This window comes from Melospiza melodia, chromosome 9 (assembly GCF_035770615.1).
Source record: "Melospiza melodia melodia isolate bMelMel2 chromosome 9, bMelMel2.pri, whole genome shotgun sequence".
Taxonomy (NCBI): Eukaryota; Metazoa; Chordata; class Aves; order Passeriformes; family Passerellidae; genus Melospiza; species Melospiza melodia.
The window spans coordinates 25,599,631-25,620,163 of record NC_086202.1 but is presented as its reverse complement, the minus strand read 5'-3'; the positions used below and the strand labels follow the sequence as shown (position 1 = coordinate 25,620,163).

At 37.9% G+C, this 20,533-nt stretch overlaps 1 protein-coding gene across 3 annotated transcripts in view; it reads right to left on the bottom strand.

Moving 5' to 3' along the window:
* The window catches only part of NRG3 (neuregulin 3), a 455,991-nt gene that overhangs the window by 189,687 nt on the left and 245,771 nt on the right, over positions 1-20,533 (bottom strand). For all 3 annotated transcript variants that reach the window (XM_063163929.1, XM_063163927.1, XM_063163928.1), the window contains one exon: positions 7,760-7,889. In XM_063163929.1, coding sequence (XP_063019999.1) covers positions 7,760-7,889 — 130 coding nt within the window. The remainder of the gene's footprint in view (positions 1-7,759; positions 7,890-20,533) is intronic.

Sequence of the window (20,533 nt, the reverse complement as noted above, 5' to 3'; positions counted from 1 at the left end):
TTGCTTTAGAATTAGGAAACATGAGGCAGTTTTGAGGCAATATATCCTATTAAGAGATCAATGTGCTTACTAGAAGTTTGTATTTTGTATAGAATGGATTTGACTCATTTCTAGAAGTGGAGATGTGCTACACAATCAGGATGCCTCGCTAAAATATGATGGCAAGTTACAGCTTCAGAACCTCGTGTAGGCCCAAGAAAGATGGTGATAAAACCAAAAGGTTCCACCAGATTTACGTATTCTTGATATTGAGATACAGAAATAAATGTTAGCACAGCACTGGTTCCTGATCTCCCACTTCAGTGCCAAATGAAGAAATCCAAGCATTATTAGCAGCCTCAAGAAAAAGCCATCTCAGCTCCTGAGCTGGCAACTACATTTACCACTTCTCCTTACTGAAATTCCAGGTTACAGCCCAGCTCCTGATTCAACCAGCTGAGGGGATCTTGCCAAATCCCAAGGGAGCTGAATTTGGCCTCTTTCTCTTCCAGAACTCCAGGAAGAAATGACAGTTTACTTAAAGCTTCCAGAAATATTTTTGTTTCACTCACATTACTGGTTGTTCTAAAAAAGGATATGTATCTATCTATCTCTTATGTCTGGGAAGTAACTCTGTACATACATAAATGAAAGCATCAACTGCTTAATTTCATGCTATTATCTGTGAACTACAGATGTGTGGCTTTAAAAGAATAAAATGTAAGCAGGGGGATGTGCTAAGCCTGTAACTGTATTTTCCCATACTTCACATTAACTGAAAAGATTAACATTAGTCTTTAGTATTCTGGGAAAGAGAAATTAATTCCCTGTTTTTTCAGTACTGCATGCTAAACCACATTCATTTTCTTAAGCACCAACATTAACTGTGGATGCACATCTACACAATTTCTCCTTTATTTCCTCAAACTCTTCCAAAAATATTAATTTGAATAAGCATTTCAAACAAGACAAAATGGAACTAAGGTTTTTATGTTGCTTTCATAGATATTGCTTAAATTGACTGAAACACAGGTGAATTGTTGAACTGGAGTGTAATTTAATTATCTGAGCATGCATTTTATCTGTGCAGTATTATGACTTTTAACTTATTGTTCCCACAAGAAAAATGCATCTTCACCATAAACTTAAGCAGGTGCATAAATTTCATTACTTCAAAAGATGGAAACGGAACCAGGAAATCCCACTGGTTAGTAATCAATTTTTTCTCCAAAGGAAAAGCATTAGAATATCTAGCCTAAGGTGCTCAGCAGAAAGCAAATAAGACCTGAAATCCCCTGAATACAGGTTCTAGAAACTTAAAACTATCATTAAGTACAAAGCTTTCTCTCATTCTGTGTTTTGTTTTATTGCTATATTAATTTATCCTCCTCCAAGCAATAAAACTAACACAAAACTATTTTCAGAAGATGTTTTAGAGGGATAAATGGATAATAGATGTTTTGTCAGTGACCTCTGTGTGCAGAGCTGCTTGAAGGAGCAATACCATGTGAACAGCAACAACCATAACAAACACTGGCTTACTGCAGTACCCAAAACCTCCAGTGTGTAAAAGGGGAACTTCTATAAACACATCAAGGAAAATATCTGTCAGAACATTTGGTATGAAAACCATTACACTGCTGCATTAAAACCCTTAGTTTTGCAGATACTTGAAAGTAACTGGCTTTCACAAGACCTAAATTGGCATATGTATTCTGCAAGCTCAAAGTATTTTCTACCAAAGAAGTTACAGCAGAAGCTGCATGCAAGAATCTAGGGAAAAATCTGTAAATAAAATGCACTGTAAAATGGAGTGTTGATACTGTCAACATTAATCAATAATTAAAGTACTTTGACAAGAAGATTTCTCAAGAGCCTCTATCCGCTGAATGTTAAATTATGAAAGCATGAATCAGATGTTCTTGTGTTTCATGTGAATATTGTATCATGTGTTCCTGCACTATTGCATCTGGGGAGGTTTTAAAAGACTCAATTTACATTTAAAAACCTGTTTGTTATTTATTGAGTTCTTATACCATAATATCAGACTTGAAGGGGCTTGATTTCAGAGGACTGTTAGAAAAAGAATAGGGATAACTGAAAAAGTACTGATTTTATATAGGTGAAATTTGGTATTTGGATCAGTTAATTTCGTTTTTATTCTAAATAACTGCATCCAATTAAAAAAAACAAGGCTTATATTTTGATTGAAAAAAATTCAAACCAAATTATAAAAATTATATAAAACTGGATAATATGAAAAGAGTGAGAATACCTAGGTAACAAGTAAGAGTCCTACAGATATCTTGGACTTTACACCATTTCACCTTGAGGTTTATGAACCATTTTTCTTCCCAGTTCATATCTAAAAAGGTTTAAAACAAGAAACCAGGTATGCGACAACAAAACCATGCAACCTCTTCCTGTTATTTCAGGGGGCAGGAGCTTGAAAGGGAGCACACAGAAATGCTTTGGGTTTGGGGAGTGTCTTCTGGTTTGGTCTTTGTTTGGGGATTTTTATTTGCTTGTTTTGTGAAGGAGAAGATATACCTAAATAATACAAGAAAAAACATGATGGTTTTCAATAAAAAAAGACAGAAATAGTCACATTGTAGCTAATATTAGTATTATTCAAGGCAGTAAATGTTTTAATTTATTACGAGTGCTGCCTGGAGTAAATGAACATGGGCAAGCTGATGCTACCCTGGGAAGGTGCACTCCCTGCACCAGACTCCTCAGGAATTGCAGCTTCCTGACTTCTGACAGGCTGAGTTGTGAAAAGGATGAACCAGGAACAACACTTAAGCACAGTGGCCATTCCATTTCAGCTAAAGAAGCAACCACAGTGCTGAAGGCAACCACAGCCTGTGAGAGCACTGCTGAATAAACAGGTGATGGACTAATAACACAAGGGAGTATCTACATCAAAGTTACTAAAGAGTTGCTTAACAACAGCTTATAGACAGCTAACTTTGTATTTTAACTTCGCTTCAGGCTTTCCAAAGTAAACATGAAAGTAAAGGCAAAGGCATCCCAGAAAATGGTGCACACAACTACACAAATATAATTTAGATATGTGCTACAGCAATGCTCATAAGGCAATAATTTTCATAACAGGAGCTCTGTTGATTGCCCCTAACATGGAAAATAACCTAAATTCCAAGCACAGCCTTCTTCCTCCTTTAAAAGTCTGTAGCTGTAGGTTATACTGTCATCTTTATACAATGGATTATTTTGATGAGACTATGCTTGGAATATTATGGCATGAGTGAGATTTTTAATGTATTCAATGCTATTCAATAGTGAATTATTTCCTGGGCTCGCATTCTTGAAAAGTGTCAGCATAATACAAGATGGGGGAAACACACAAAATGGAGTAGCTGGTATTTTAAAACACCTAGGTCAGACTGCCAAAGCCTAGAAAACAAGCCATGTAACTAAATCAAGGCAATTACATTCTTAGTTTTTTAGATTTTTAACTTATGGTTAAGTGCACGTATCATATGCCAAGCTCAGAGCTGTTCTGAAGTCCCATCTGTTTGATCCCTTTCTCCTGCTTTTACTGACAGCAAGGGCTATGCCTGGATTACAGCTACTATTATGCAGAAGACTCACAATAAAACCTGACAGTATATAAACATTTATCCAAACTAGATTTTCATTAAATGGGGATTCAATCCTTCTGCTCTCATGACAGATTTTAAACAAAGCTGAGAAAACTGGTATAATTTTTTTAATCAACTAAATGTAAAAATGGAAAATTTATGCATAAATACAAGCAAGATCACCAAACTCAGAATTCACCAGAACAGCATGTATGCATCAAAACCAGACTGTCCAGTGGAATCTGAAAACTCTGGGATGGTAACCACAGTAGCACACTTCAGATGCTGATGTATGACCAGCTGTAATTTGGTCAACTGGAAATGATGTTTTGTTTACTGTACATTTGTGAGTATATTCTTTCATTCTCCATTGACAAAATTTACTCAGGCTTTCTACTGCTTGAAGGAGAGATGAAGGACAGGAAGACAGGATCAAAAGTATATCTCATCCAACTACTCAAATCAGAGTTCATCACCAATGCCAAGACTTCCTGTGCACACACAATTCTCTCAATGGCTTCTTCCAGAGGAGCAATTTAAAAGTACAATCCTCTTTTCCCCTCAAAAGTTTCAGCCACTTACTCAACCAATGTTTTCCAGTCTTAAATGTGTTATCTAAAGAAAATGCAGGGACTAAAAAGGGAAAAAAATATGTAGAAGGAGTGACAAAAAGAGCTCAAAACCCACAACCCCACAAGCCAAACTCAAAAAAAAATAACCCCAACCCAGAATGACTTGAGATGGGGTATTTTAAATAAAATTGTACAAAGAAAACTTGAACAGGTCTTTTTAAAGCCTGGATTACATAATGCTCCATTAAACACTGATGTGTCAGAGTTGACTGTGTACTTGATTTTTTTGGTGTAAATTACAAATTAAGGCACCCTCACCATTCAGCTGAAATTCTCAAGGTGGCAACATTGAAAAAATTTAAGCATATGGAGAAGCTAAATATGAAGTTTCCCTGCCGATGACCTTAAAACAAGCTCATGTTAAACCATTCACAAAAATAAACACTGAAGTCACAGCTTCAAAATAGCACAAAACATCCAGTGGATCTTGTTTGTTACCTAACCACGCAGGAGAACTCTTGCCAGTTTACATCCCAGGCAATTTTTTCACCAAGAGATAGTGAGTAAAATGCAGAAGTTTGAATAAAAAAATTGAATTTCAGAATTTGAATTCAATTTAGAATAAAAAGAATTTAAATTTAAAAAAAAAAAATTATATTGCTGTGACTTCAGGACACTCCTCTGTAGGTGAACAGGAATGGAAGATCCATGATCAGGGCTCCTGCTGATCTCCAGTGTTCCCAGTGGCCTCCTGCAACTCAGCCTCCCCCCTGCCCTTGGCCAAGGGTGCACCTTGGTCCCACTCCCCACAGCTGAGGGGTCAAAGGAGGATCCCATAGGACAGGAATGGGCCAGAGCCAGAGCCCTACAACACCCCAGTGCCAACGGGACCCCTGACAGCCAGAGGCGGGAGGTGGGCACGTGCCAACCCTCCAACAACACCACCATGGGGTTTGGGCCATGAGGATGCAGAAAAAGCCCAAGGTGTAACTCAAATATTCATTTATTGCTACCAAATCTCTCTTTCTGTCCCTTCATAATTAGCATATTTATCCTTTGAAATGCACACACAACAATAAGTGCACAAGTCCCCAGGAATATCATCTACTAACACCCTTTAAACCTGACCAAGTGGGATAAGAGCTTTTTTGCTCATCCAAGGTCCTCTGTCTGCAGCTGTTCCACATGGCAAACTCCCATTTCAGTAAATTGGTGCTCTGCTCCCAGAACAGATGCAAAATCACTCTCACAGTGAGAATATACAATGCAGCCTGATTCCAAGAACAAAGTACCATTTTAAGCCTTCATAATTCTGTATTCAAATTATTCTTTTTGATTGCAGTGGGAATTCCATAACCCTTGTAAAAAAATTGGTTTTTTACTAGTTAGAGGACAATTACAGTATATCAGTACTGTATTTTTCTATATGTGTACATTCTGGCTGTTATTTCCGAGCACTGTTATAGGGAACAGAAAAAAACCTGCATGCCACTCATTACAGCACTGTGACAAAGACACACTCAGTGTACCCAGGTAGAGATACAACATATAAGGGTCAAATTTAAATGTTTCTCTCCCTTAAATGACAAACCTATCAGTATAAAAGTGATCCTGAACAAGTTGCTGCTTGCAGTGTCCAAGGTCCTTACAAAACTAAAAGTACTACAACTAATCACCCTTTAAATTTTAAAATTTATCTTTTGCTATATGAAAATCATTGCCTTGTAAGGGTCTTTTGGTGTTGTACAATTCAAAGTACCCACCATAAAAAAGATGTTTAATTCCCAGAGGATGTGCCAGTGCCTGAAACTTGTACAGGCAACAAAAACCTCAAACACAGGGGAGCAAGGGACTCCCAGAGATACTGCTGCTTCCCTATGGAAGGATAACACAAGGAAGGTGCTGGAAAAATTTCACTCTGCTGGAAAGAATGAAAAGTCAACATTTTGGCTTGCTGAGTTGACAGGGGAAAGCTTGGGTGGAAAACTTCTAACCATTAGCCAGGCTGCACTATCAGAATCACAGGAAATAAATGAGAATTTGGCAAAGACGATAGGAAAGATCCTGAAAGTCAACAACAACAACAAAAAAAATGCAGCTCTTAAGAGATATCTTCTGCCAATTTTTTAAAATGTAACCCACAGTTTACAAAACCAGTCTGTTTAAAGAGGTTAGCTACTAAATTTATCAGCCAATTTAAAAATTCTTATATACATCCATTTTTCTCAGCTATTCTATAGCATTTTTGTTTAGTTTGAATATACTGACTATGAGAAACAGTTAAATAATTGGGTGACATAATTCCCTTAACAGCTCATGACATTTCTAAGAAAGACCAAAAAACCTCATCTGCTTTGAGAAAAAAAAAAAACCTGTGTATTATGACGGAAGTAGAAAAAGACATCCATTTTCCACAATAAATGAATCATATTTAATTTAAGCATGCCATACAAAAACATAAAGAAGGGAAATGAATGATCACTGAACCATACACAACTGAATGGGAAAAATCACCAGTATTGCATAAAAAAGTGAAAATCTTGGAAAGATTCTTCTGATGATAAGCAGAATTTCACTAATCTCTAAATTCATAAATTTCCATTTTCAAGCCAAGCACACATGTGACTTTGTAACTTTTTTTTCTGCTTTTATTGGGACTTAGCAACTCAAGTCCCAAATCCTTCAGGAAATCTGCTGTCCTTGACAGTTTTTATTACTTTTGTTAGAGTTCTCCATACATTTAGGTGTTCAGATTAGAATTTGGGCATATGAACGCCCAAGTGATACAAGTGTATCTCAGATACACCTTTTGTGTGCCATACACAGTACCACAGGAGTAAATTAGGTCACAAGTAGTCCAAAATGGAAACCTGCTCTTCTCTTTAAAATATTGCCTAAATAATTGGGGGTCTGGTGAATATGTGTGTTAAAATCCTCATCTTTAGGAAGATACTGCAGTATTCCTTCTGTATATCACTCTTTTTTACTGGCCTCAATGGCTAAATAATAATATTAATAAGTGATCTGGCTTTCTTTTCTCATATTCTTTTCAATACATTCAAGATGGCCTTGCATAATAGCAGAAGTTCAGGAGTATAAAAGTGTACAACAGCTATAGAGCAGGTTCAGATGGCTATTATAGTCCATTTCATCCTTCAGTAATTAAACTTAAGAAACCCTAATTCTTAAAACTACTAGCCCTTCCTCTCTCTCAATTAACAGAACATAAAGCTATTGTCAAATACTCTAGCTGGAGTACCCAGCATAAAGGATGCTTCTGGTTTGTAGGGGAATATAGGACTTTCATATGTAAAAAACCCACCAAAATGAAACAGGAATCCTTACATGATTAGAAAGTAGAATATTGAAGATTTTCCTCATCTATGAAAAGATCAAAATGTTGCTTCTTGTATCTACATATTTCTAATTATGATGACCACAGACTAGTAAAAAACCCACCAGCTGTGAGGGATGCAGTCAAACTGGAGGGAAAAAAATTGCATTGCTTTCCAACATTCTACACCTGAATGTTTGGGTTTTTTTTCCTAATGCTTGCTCCCTGAGGCAGAAGGCCTTTCTGGCACGTTCTGGCAGGTGACTTACCGGCAGTGTTTGTGGGATCCCGTCAGGGTTTCGATCACAAAGCATTCCCCCTCGTTGAGACAATACGCCAGGTCCTTGTCCTTGCATGGCTTAAAGTGCTCCGAGCGCTCCGTGGAATACGTCGTGGTGTCTGAGGGGAGACAGGCAGAGCAAAGAAAGGCTGTGAGGATGAACACTGGCTGTTCCTGCAGTATACGGGAAATTAATTTGATCACACTGGGCTCAGTGACATCACACGCACACTAAAAGAAAGGGAGAACACAGGGCACGCCAACCTCCCTTTGACCACTGCATTATTTGCAGTCAGGTTTCTTGAAAGATCCACAAGGAATACCTGCAGAAAAACCAGACTGCAGCAAAGTTGGAGTAGGATCTCAACCACTTCTCAACCACAACCAATTTTCAAGGTTTCCTTGCTCAAATGTAAATATACCTACTTTGTGTCCTTTAACCAAAACAATATTTTCATATTACTACCCCAAAACATGGTTTGAAATGAGATACAATTTTTTTTTTCATAAAAACCAAACAAAAGTAATTAATACAATGTAAATTAAAAGGAAAGAAAAAAAAAAACAACAAAAAACCCAACCAAAAACCCACTACAACGAAAGAGGAAAAACAAAGCCAAACACCCAAGGTCAACGCTAATTTGAATCACCAGTCAGAAAGAACAGGCTAAAACTCAAACACAGGCAATGTACCAGTGACTGTGCCATTTCACACAGGTCATCTGTAGGTGTATGTAAGCCCATCCCCAAAACACACATAAAGGCTTGATTACAGGTAGAACTGTTGGCTGCACCTTTGGAATATTGAGTTAGATAATTAGATTTGGAATAGACTGACAGTAGGATGTCAGGGTGAACTATCATTCCTGTCTTCTAATAAAACTCTTTAACCTTTCCAATCCAGTTGGATTAATCAACAATAAAGTGAAACTTTCAGAGGAAGATGCCTGATTGACACATATTTTAATTTTCTTCACTATGACAAGGTTTTGTCTAACGAAGTGTGATTTTCAAAGTAGATTATGATTTCCACAGAGCCATGGTTGAATCTTTATATTCAATCTTAATTTTAAAAGTTTAAATTCCTAATCACTTTGCAGGACCTGATATACACTGAAACAGTAAGAGAACATTTCATTGTACATCATACAAACTATCACAAAATATTACTTTGACTGCTGTCAAATAAATGAAGCAGTGCTCAACAGACACAGAACCTCGCAAACTCAAAGCTATACAAACACTTTAACTTGGTTTTGCTCATAACTGAATACAAGGTAAATATCCACCAAACTAACACCAAAGTTGAAAATCAAGATACTGAACCTGCAACAACATACCTGTAACTACAGTTCTGCCAGAAAATTCAGATAATCCCATAAATTTGCCTAAGTAATTCTTTTTGTTCTCAGTACATTTCTAATAAAACACCTCTACAAGTTTTCCTTATATACAGATTAAATGACATAATATAAATAAAGACAATAAAACACATTGGAAAACAAGAAAATCCACACCCTATTCTTTGCATGCAACACTTTTGTTTTTCCTCTCTAGAGAGAAAATATTGTAGTTCAGTGTTTTCAGTGGAGAGAAAAAATATCCTGGGAAGAAACTCTAACAGTCTTTCCTCAAATGGTTTTACAGGTTCAGAACAAAAGCCTGTGCCATTGTCCCCAGTAGCAGCACTTGGAAAAAAGATGCAGGCTAAACAGAAACTATGTTTTTAATGTTTGCAAGCAAACCCTGAACTGAAACATATCAAGTTGAATTATGGATATGCACAAAATGTATTATACAAGATGTTTATAGATGCAAACATCTATAAGTGAGACTAGCATCTCATTGTTAGAATTTCAAGACTGATGAGCTTTAATGTAAAAAAAAAAATCCTCACAGAGAAAAGATGTAGCCCAGTTACTTTTTAAGGTCAGTTTTACCCAGGAGCACTAAAATGACCATTTAAAACTTGATTAGGCAAAAAATAACTATAAACCTGAGCAACCAGTTATATTTCTACCCCTTTTAAATATGGAAAACCGAAGGTGACATTATTTGAAAGCACTCCTGGTAAGTAAAAGCTAAGTAAAACTGTTCGATGAGCAGAAACTGAGCTTGATTCAGCTTTAGGGAGCAGAACCCTTGCATTTGTGAGCCTGCTCTGAGGAAGCACCCTGTGCAAACACCTTTATGAAGGTGCACAGCGCACAGACCAAAGGAAAGCGAGGTGCTCCCAGAGGACAGGAGCAGACGAGGGGGATCCAGCGCGGCTGAGGCAGTGACGCAGGGAACTCTCAGAGCACGCCTTTGAAGTGCAGGAGCCTCCTCCTGCACCATCATTAAACCAACAACACCTTGCCAAGGTCAGCATTTTAAAGTTTTAGATGAAATAGATTCTTTAGAAGTTTTGTTTTGCTTTATTTTAATTATTCCTCTGTTTAATATTAGTCAACCCTTGTGTTTTATTTATAAATGGGTTTAAGCTGCAATACTTCATTTTCCCCACTTGGACACAATCTCAAGCTTTTTTGTGTGTGTTTTATCCCTCACCTTTCAAATTAAGTACAACAGTTGTAGGAACAATGATACTGGCAGCTCCTCATGGCAGCCTTGGATTGCACTCCTGATGTTGAAAAGTACTCAAGAATTGGTAACTTTTTTCTATTTTTAATAAATAATCCCATTAAAAGTCACACTTCAGTTTCAGAGTCTTCTCCGGTTTGGAATATTTGTGCAAGTCTAAGCAGGTTGGTGCACATGGACTCTTCATAGAGCTGAGCTGTACACAGATCCCTGGCTGCAGAGATCAGGGGTCTGAGCTCAAAGGTCACTCACCAGCATTCCAAAGCCCTGTCACTAAATAATATCCTGGATTTCCCTGGAGCTCCTGGGTGCTTTCTGCTGGAGACAACTCACATATCCCATACACAAGTTTGATAAAAGTTGCAATCCTGCTGTTGTTTTATGTTGCATTCACAAACTCTGCTACAGCCTCATTAAATATTGATGAAAACAAAACATAAAAACTGGTTCTAAACATAACTACAGAAAGCACAAAACAACAGAAAACACTATAGAGACTACACAGTTTTCCTGATCTTTTGTCGAATCAATAATAAATCCTATTGCCTCTTGTTTTATTTTACTCCTAACCAAATACTGAATTGCCTTTTCCATGGTGGAACTGTCCTTCATAGCTTCAGAAGCCTGGTAAATAAACACCATTGTATGGTGATGTTTGACTTTTTTATGGTTTTTTTAAAAGAACTAATAAAACCTAGGCATTCAAAAAATTGAATAACACAGCCCCTTAATTTACTTTTAGCCTTTGAATGTGGTAACAGTCCCAAATGTTTATAAGTAACAAAGGGGAATTTCTTTTAAGTATACAGATGTCCCTGAATTCAGTGCATATTCCTTAAGGTATTTTTCATTATTTTAATTGCCATGTGTCCAGGTGTTTCATGCAAAAGCAACAGGGGATATTGATTTCTGCTGGAATCTTTCCAACTAAGTTGGAATTAAAAAATTCTAGGCACTCTTGTTCTTATTTTTCTTGCCTTACTATATCAGCAAAGATTCAAACATGATTCTCATACTCCAAAAACTAATATATCACTGCCAACCCTCAGTTCCCACTGTGTAATCAAATGAAACAGAATTCCTTTCACATTTCAAGATCTTTTATAAACATAGAGTTGGTTTCTAAAAACATTCAGTCTTTGGGACTGTTGAAAAAAAATAAAAAAGTTCACAGATATTGGGGTTTTTTTGTTTAGGTCTAAAACAGTCTAAAAAAAGAGTTAGTGAAATTGTATCCTTGCCTCATTAATGTATGTCATCATATTTATACCAGCACAGGATGGCTCATCATAGCTGATTTTTGAGTGATCTCCAAGGCATGATATGGTTACCAGAAATGCTATTTGCTCCTTCAAGGCTACCACATTCAGTGTTTCCAGTGCTGACACTGTGTGTTTTCAGTGCCCTGATACTGCTAAATCTGCAACCGCCAGGGAAAAATGCAGGAAAAGAAAGAATGCAAGATTTAAAATATCCTGGGAAACAGCAGCATTCGGGGCAGCTGCTGCTGCACAGATTGCAGGAGCAGCCATCCCCATCCATCACACCTGTCCTGCAGCATCCCAGCTTCAGAAACAGATTTCACTGGTAACACCTCAAACAAAGCAACTTTCCTGTGCTAGCTGTAAATGATACACCCATTATTTTCTGGGCAGACAACATTAGCTACTGCAGGGAGAAAAATGACCAGAAGACAAAGAGATGGGAAGGCCCTGTATAACATTTGTGAACTACCCAAACTCTGAAGCTACAGAGTCACTGACACAGGTAAGGCAAATGCTGGGTGCATTCCCACCAAGGAATAATAAGACATTGCTCATTTTAACACCAGCACTCACACACTCAAAGACTTTTTTAAATGCTGCATATTTTGACTACCACTGGGTATTACCAGCTTTACAGATTCAGTATCGACACGCAAACTGGCTTTTCCTTTATCTTTTTATCCATTTATAACTGATCATGTCCCAGAGAACCATTACTTACCGAGGCACCAAAAAAGCAAGATGCTTATTTTAAATCCCTGATCCCATTTCTAAACACACTGCAAAAAATAAGCCAGACACAGGCAACTGAATTGCCTCTGAAAATATAACTCTAGTTATCAAAAAAATACCTTAAGAAACCCCAACATTTTAAACAATATATTCCTGTAGCACTACTGCATTCTACAAATGAGGCAGCATAGAAAGTCAGTTAACAGCATATAGGGAGTTAAATTTTGCTTTTGTTGAAGTCCATGGCAGAATATTTACAATGATTCAGTATAAGCAAGGTTCCTTGAAGTTCCTATAGGGTCATCTAGTGCTTCTCTCCTGATATCTCTGAATCATCCGTGGTATCCCTAACTAGGAAAACTCTTGCACAAAAAATGAAACTTACACACAGAATATTTTAGATGCAATTTTGTTTATTCACTTACTGAACCTTAAAACCCATAGAACCTAAAATTTTTATCCCTGTGCTTCTAGAAGTATCCTGGTTTAGGAAGGTTATTTCCCAGTTTAGTGCTTCCCCTATTCCCTCTCCAGTTAGAAACACAAAAGGTAAAGATCAGAGGTCGAGATAAGAGCAATTTACTGGAAACACCGAGGAGAAAAGAAAAGGAATAGTAACAGCAACAATATTGATTGCAAAATGTACAATGAGAAAGCAATTGATATGTGAAATGTTCACCAAGCCCAGGACAATGACCACCAAGGAGGTCAGACCCTCTGGCACCCATGATTCCCCCCACTGGAAAAAAACTCCTTCCTTCTCAGATGTGAGAGAATCCCTTTCCTGCCCCTGGAAAACAAGAGGTGGGCAGGGGAAGAAAATATCAAGTCCTAGGAAGATATTCATTAAGGCAGAAGAAAGGGAAACCATAAATATCTAGTGTTTATTTTGATTTAGCCTTAGCTGATGGCAGCTCTTTCTCAAGTCGTTGATATTTACAAAGAAAGCATTCTAGACATTGCAATTTTTAATGCAGAGATTTTGCTTTGTCAGTGCTACCTGAACACTACCTTTGCCAGTGCTACCTAGCTGGCCTTAGCCATGAAATAATTATGTTTTAAAATTCTAGTAAGAAATGATGACAATTAAAAAGAAAAAAGAAAACTTCATGTTTTTAAAATAATAAGACTCCTTGTTCTGAACTTACTTGAACCCTTCTGCATATATTTATATATTATTAAAACGAAAAGCTTAATTAAAACCAGGAAAAGTATTTTTTTTGCATTTAGAGAGGCAGTTTTGTATAAACAAGCAATAGAGTTCTGGATGTTGATTATTCAAGAAGCTACCCCTTAGCCATTTTTGTGCCAAGGAAAATTGTATTTAATCCAATAACACTTTCAAAACTTTGATTGCAGCATGATACAAAACAAAGTTGTGCTACAGATATGGGACTCGTTGGAGATTTTCTATTATCCTCCAGATTCAAATGAGCAAACCTGTATAATTTAGGAACAAACTGAAAACTCAGCCAATGGATCACAACAAAGCCATTTTCAGGTGCTGGCTTCCCAGCCGGACTGGGGGGAGCTGGAATTGTTACAGAGACAGCCCCGGTGCCTTCCCTTGGCATTTCCTTGTGAGGATTACCAAAGAAAGCTCCTGTGGTATAAACTCAACCAGCACATCCTCACAGACTGCTGTCCTCCCACCTCTCCAGAGCGCAGCATCCCCTGCACAACTGCAGAGACAACAAAGACAACACACAACGCTTCCAGGAGAAGAGATTACAGACAGTCACCTCTCCAAAAACCACACATGCTCCCTCGTCAGCAACTCCTACATTAATCCTTTAATGTGACCTTGCTGTTCATATTTTCTAAATGTTTTTGCAGTTTGAAATCACTATACACAAGTACTAATACACATCTTGAAAAGCATATGGAAGCATTTTCAAGCTACTAGTGCGTTATTAGCAAATATAATGTGTTATTTACTTGATGCAAAAAGCTCTGAAATATAAAATAATCCCTTTACTTTCATGACTTGAAAAAAACAAAGTAATCAAGCATTCGTGCTAGAATGTACAAAAACAGGCCCACCTAATGCTTTGTCATAACAAACTCAAAAGCAGAAAAGGAAATAATGCCAGTATCACTTTGAAATGTAATATCTGATCACATCTGTCAGAACTTAAAGCCTGAACCCTAAACACGTCTGAAATTCATCTCTATATGGGCAATTTGCACATCAGAGCCTTCATTCTCCTGTACTGCTCCAACTGAAACCAGGGAAAGCTGAACAAATGGGAAATGACTCAGGAGAGAGCCCTGTGAGACACAAAGGCCCAGAAGTTCCATGTCCAGGAGCCAGAGAAACAGGAGTGACTAAGACTCTAAAAGGCTTTAGCGTTCAAAGTGAAGAATTACTCTGAAATTGAGTTATGACAGTTCTGATGGGCTCTCTGGGTGCAGAGTGCTTTTATCAATCAAATGCATTCAGTTGTCCTTCAGTAGGACTTACTAATTGATCTAGAAGATGCTAATAGAGGAAATCAGTAAAAAAGCAGCATATAGAGATTGTGCCAGAAGAGGATCCATCCCCTACACCAGGGTTTCTCTGTTCTTTGGCCCCTGCAGTCCCACCCATCCCAGCATATTGACATCTCTGGAGACACCAAAAGCCCTTGAGACTGGATGGCACCACTGCACCAAAAAGGGACATCCTCGTGAGGATGTGAAAATAGCTCTACAAAATAATCTCCAGTAGATAGAGAAATGGGGAAAAAACTGTTAAATTTAGAGCATAAAAGCAGAAGAGTAAATTAATTTCAAAAATAAAATATAGACTTCAAGAGGGGCAAACAAAACATAGGAGGGACACCCCAAACCAGAAAATTATGTGGGTTAAAAGATGCCAGAAGAAAGCAGGTGTAGCACACATCTGTGATATTTGCAATCACCAGCACTCTGAAATAAAAAAAAAAAAAAAACACACCAAAAACCACCTCACATGAAATCCAGTGAATCAAATCAAGAACAAAGTACAATAAACTAAAATGACCTAAATAATTCAGTACTGCTACAACACATGTAGAAAAGTCGTGTTACAACTATTGTTACATGTAGTAAAAGACCCAATTAACAGTCCTCCAAATCTTTTTATTTCTTATATCACAGCTGTCTTCCTTCTCCCTCCGCCTTGTGTGGAGGTGGGAATTTAGGTGCAAGGACCAGAGGAGAGTAAGGGAATGACAGAAACCTTAGATCTGGGAGGCAAATATTTCTGTTTAGAACGTGCAGGGACTTCAGCTTGGCCGGCTCTTGTAAAAGAAAGAAATGTTAGAATTGATAGAGGGAGTCTCATGGCTAATAGCAGCTGGCAAATGTCCTTGCTGAGCAGCAACACTTTTCCAGCTACAGATCTGGAACAATCTGCATTTGCACATCTTTCCACATGATGGTATAGGAAAGCTCTTCTGGAAACAAAAGTATTGTGTGATTTTATACATTTTCATGGCAAGCAGCAGCAAAGGGAAAAAAAACAGAGGCCAATGGCCCCAGAGGGCAGGGACACTGGCCTGATCAATGTTCTAAGGTTTATTGGTTTTATTTACCATTTCCTTAAAGCTGTACATGAACTACCCAGGACTACCCAGTGAAAACATTACCCAGTGTTTTCAACATTTAATAAATCACTTCTTAGAGTCACCACCAAGGCACTGTAGGCTTAGAGAGAGATATCTAATGGAATAAAAGAATTCTTCTAGTTATATGGGGAAATACTTAACATTTTAATGTAAAAATACTAATTATCAGGAAGATACGAGTAGGCTGTTTGACTGGCAGTGATGCTCTTTCTCCAAGGAATTGAAATAGGTCAAACAATGCATTGACTAGAAACAAGGGAAATAAGAAAAGCTATTTTAACACTAAGCTTCTGCATATTTCCAAGGCATGCAATCTCAAATTTATTCATTACTTCATTTATAATTCTGACATCCTTGTTGTGTGGACATGCAAAGTCAGGCTGTGAAGCATTAACATTACTCTCCACATTTCCTTTCCCAAAGAAACCCATATATTCTAAATTATGCATTATTTTTTAAATCTCTTTTCCTCACTTTATTTCTTTTAATTCAGTCTTCCAGAACAGAAAGGGGAAGGGCATGACAAGGTAAAGTGCCTTTGCAAGAGTTCCCTCAATCTGCACTGCTCTGTCCTTGTGTGTGGATTACCTCAGAGGATTTCTCTTTTTCTCAGGTAAGGAGAACAATTTTCCATCTGTTTTTGATGTGGCACTGTCAGAAGTTCACTCACTGCAAATCCCCTGGTTTTTGCTACCAGCACACAAAAACTGCTCAGCTTTATTGGTCAGCATTTTCCAACACCAGTAATTAGGTAAATGACATGGAGCTGTTTAACTTACACACACACTGGTTCAGCACAGCCGAGAGTCAGCCAGCTGTGCTAAGGAAGAGCTGGGTAATGATGCTCTGGGTGGGCTGCCACAGCTCCAGAAACCAGACTGCAGTCAACAAAACTCAAGTTGGGCTCAGTTTGACCAGAGATGTCAAAGGTACATCTAACACCCCCACATCTGTACAAATATTCTGCAATATTTCACAGAATAATATAAACACGATTTTTTCTATTTCATGAATCGTTGGTCTTTGGCTCACATTCAAATCAATTTAGTTGCATCCCCCTCTGATCTTCAATTTAACACAAAATTATGAGTTCAACATCCGTGATACAAATCTAAGTCATTGCCTATTAAGTGAAACAGATTTTTCTTCTAAATTCCCTGCAACTGAGGCTGTTATATTGGTACAAAAGTTTAGAAACTGAAACTCTTGGCTGGCTGCTTATTATTAAAGAATTCACAGCCTTAGTGCAATAAGCCAGTATACATATTCTTGTTAGTGGTAAAGCAAGCAGCAAAGGGAAGAGAAGACAGAGTTAGGGGCTATAAGGAAAGACACTTTGATGAAGACAGAGCATAATGCACTCTGACATTTCTCTTGGGAACAGCTCCACTACAAGGAATATTCAGGTGGGGCTCCTGTTTTTCACCTCAGTCTCCACAAGCCACAACACTGTAAAGTTGCATTTGGAAGCACATAAATGCTCCTACATCCAATGTGCTCCACACTTCTAATTTTATACCCTGTCAGCATACCTAGACTGAGCCAAGCATCACAGGGTCTCACATGTGATCAACTAAGTGCTTGATTACTGAGTTTCAGGAGATGCAATTATTAGTTAAAATCAGCATTTCCCATTGCAGTTCATTTAATTCATTAATTTAAGAGTTAAATTCAAAGTTAATATGTATTTTCTTCCTGTGGTGGAGGTGCTTTAGAGCATGGCTCACTGGCAGGTAAGGGGAAACATGCACACAGCTCTTTTATATAATGCTACCAAGAAGATTATGAAGCATCAGAAACTTAATTAACACCAAAGCTAGCCACCAAAAGAAGTCTAGCCTATTTGCCTTCCACATTTAATAATCTCTACAGCAGTTATATCCTTTCACAACCATCAAGAGAGTACATACAATTCAGTCTTTTAACAGTGACAGCAAACTAGCAAATGAGTGAATTATTGTCCCTCTTGTCTACATCTTTAAAGTTCTTCCAGCTCCTGAGACCTGAGCACCAGAAGCACACAAAGCACTCAAGCCTTAGCATCTGCATTTATTAAATGACTTATTAAAAAAAAAACAAAAAACAAAAAACCAAAACAATCTAACACCCCACCATCTACTCCTTTTCTAACAATTTCCTCCCTGCTGCACACACAGAGCCCACAGCACTGCACACACACACCAGGGCAGAACAGCCCTGCCTGCTGCTGGTTCTGGTCACCAGCAGCCACAGAAGCTCTCTCTCGCTGCCAGGCACCTGTGGGCTCACACAGGGGCACCCTGAGGTGCATCTCACCAGCAATGCCACAGCTTTTTGGGGTTATGGGCATCTCTGGACATGTCAGAGTTCATACTTAATCATTTCTGAGTGACTGAAGCACTATTGCAGGCAAGCAGAGTGCTGTGCAGTAAACACACTCTGCTTTTTTCAGTAAAATCTGCTTGCTTTGGTGTGAGTTGTGGTGTTCTGGTTTTACATAACTGAATCAACCTGTACCGTGCATCCTTCAATAAAATAGTTGCAAGAGCTATGATTAAAAACATTCCAGTAATTACTTAAATCCACTGGAAATCATGAAGAAGAAATACATCCCTGAGAACTAAGACTAACTAGAATTTTTAAGTTCTCAAAAACACTCAGGTTCATTTTTTATTCATTAATGACTAAACAGACTTTGTAGGTCTTATGCTCTGCCTTCCCACCTTTAAACTTCTTTTAGGAAAGTTATCATATATTATTTTAAATTAGAGCTTGCAAAAAACCAAACCAAATCAAACCAATGCAGAAAAACCTACCAACTCTCTAATTTTATGTACCTGAAAAAGCAGTGTTATTGTAGGACAAACAAATTCAATGGTCAGTGTTCCCCTCCAATGCTGCACAAACTCACAGAACACGAGGTCTGCAGGGTGGGCTTCTAGCAGTGTAAATTCAGCGCTACACAAACCTCAGTCTTCCTTCACACTTCAAGTTACAACAAAAACAGCATGACAAAACAAAGCCACCACTACTTGAATGTCAGAAAGGATAAAGGCAATGTTAAAATAGCATCAGCAAATTTTCATTGTAGCAACATTTTATGATACTTGTGATTTTCCCCTATTTCACATTAGGAAAGGAGAAGAATGAAACATCTGTAGCAGCTTTTCTTCTTGCTCTGAGAAGCTTTAAGATGCATTCTCACCCTTGTCCTCTACACTCTGCAATTAATTGATTTAGATAATACAGACTAAGCACAATTGTAGCATTCATCCTGCAACAAAACCAGCCTTGAAATAGAAAACAGAAGTATTGCTTTGCTTTCCTACACTCCTGAATCAAATCAAATCCCTGCTAACCTATGTTATCCACAACATGAAATTTCACATGCTGAAGTTGCATCCCTGTTTCATTACTCATATTAAGCCAATATATAATTGAAACTGAAATATCTCCTACCTTTACCCATGAGAAATTTGGGCAACACCACAAGCACTTTGTTCTCACTGCACCGGTGTGATGGTCGCAAAGCAGTCAGCTTTGCACTGCTAAACAAAACAGCTTGAGGTTCAACAAATCAGCAGTGTTGGCATCTGATATAGCTCAACTAAGGGGGAGGAGAGTCATTGTGAGATGCCACTGACAACTCCATTTCCACTTCTGTGCAAATTAAATGTAGGCTGGGGCACAGAAATGGAACATAATTAGACATAAAAAGTAGGACTGCAGGCTCTGGTTGACTGAAGATACCAGTACAGGAAAGAAAAAGCCAATTAAACCAGTAGTTTAACTCACAAACTGCAGCATTAATAATCCTAACAGAACTACAGAACAACAACCACCAAAATCCAGTTCTGGAAATGCAACACTGAGCACCTCCAATGGCAGCCTAATTCCATTGTAAAATATCTCCATTGGAAAATGCATCATTTACACACTGCTCTAGTGCCACCACATTGGAGAAAAACATATACAAGCAACAGATGTGATCACTGAAATATGTGAATATAATATTAACAATTGGGTGAGAAAAGATAGCAGGAAAACTACATTATCCTCTTTTGATCGCTTCTAATTTTTAAAGCTGCTATATGCAACAACTGAATAACTGTTCTAACGTAGACCACTTATACATCTTTCAACCTGCTAACCAGAAAAATAAGCACAGTATTTCCCAACCATTATGGTGTTAGGCCATTTTTAATGACATTTTATAACTAGTAGGGGATTTATTGTCTACTCAGAAGCTGCCCACTAGGCAGCAAACTTATCACTACTGCAGCTGCCTCTGAATTTGTCATGTTACAAAGCTGACTCAGACAGCGATTTTGTGCCAGAAGATATTTGGCAGCAGCAGCAAAAATCCTAGTAATATCCTCTGGAAAGCACAACTGCTACTCTTGGAAGGGTGGAAAAGACCAAGAAAAAAATCAGCTGATAAATCAGATAAGTCAGTTTCAAAATGCTTCAGTAATCATTGTCAGAAATTCACATGAGATGAACCCTATCATTAATTGACTCTTCTAACACCATCCCATTTCAGGTTTGTAGAAAGAATCCTGGCAGAAATACTCTTCACAGTATTTTGCTCCCTCCTCTTCCAAAGAATGGTTA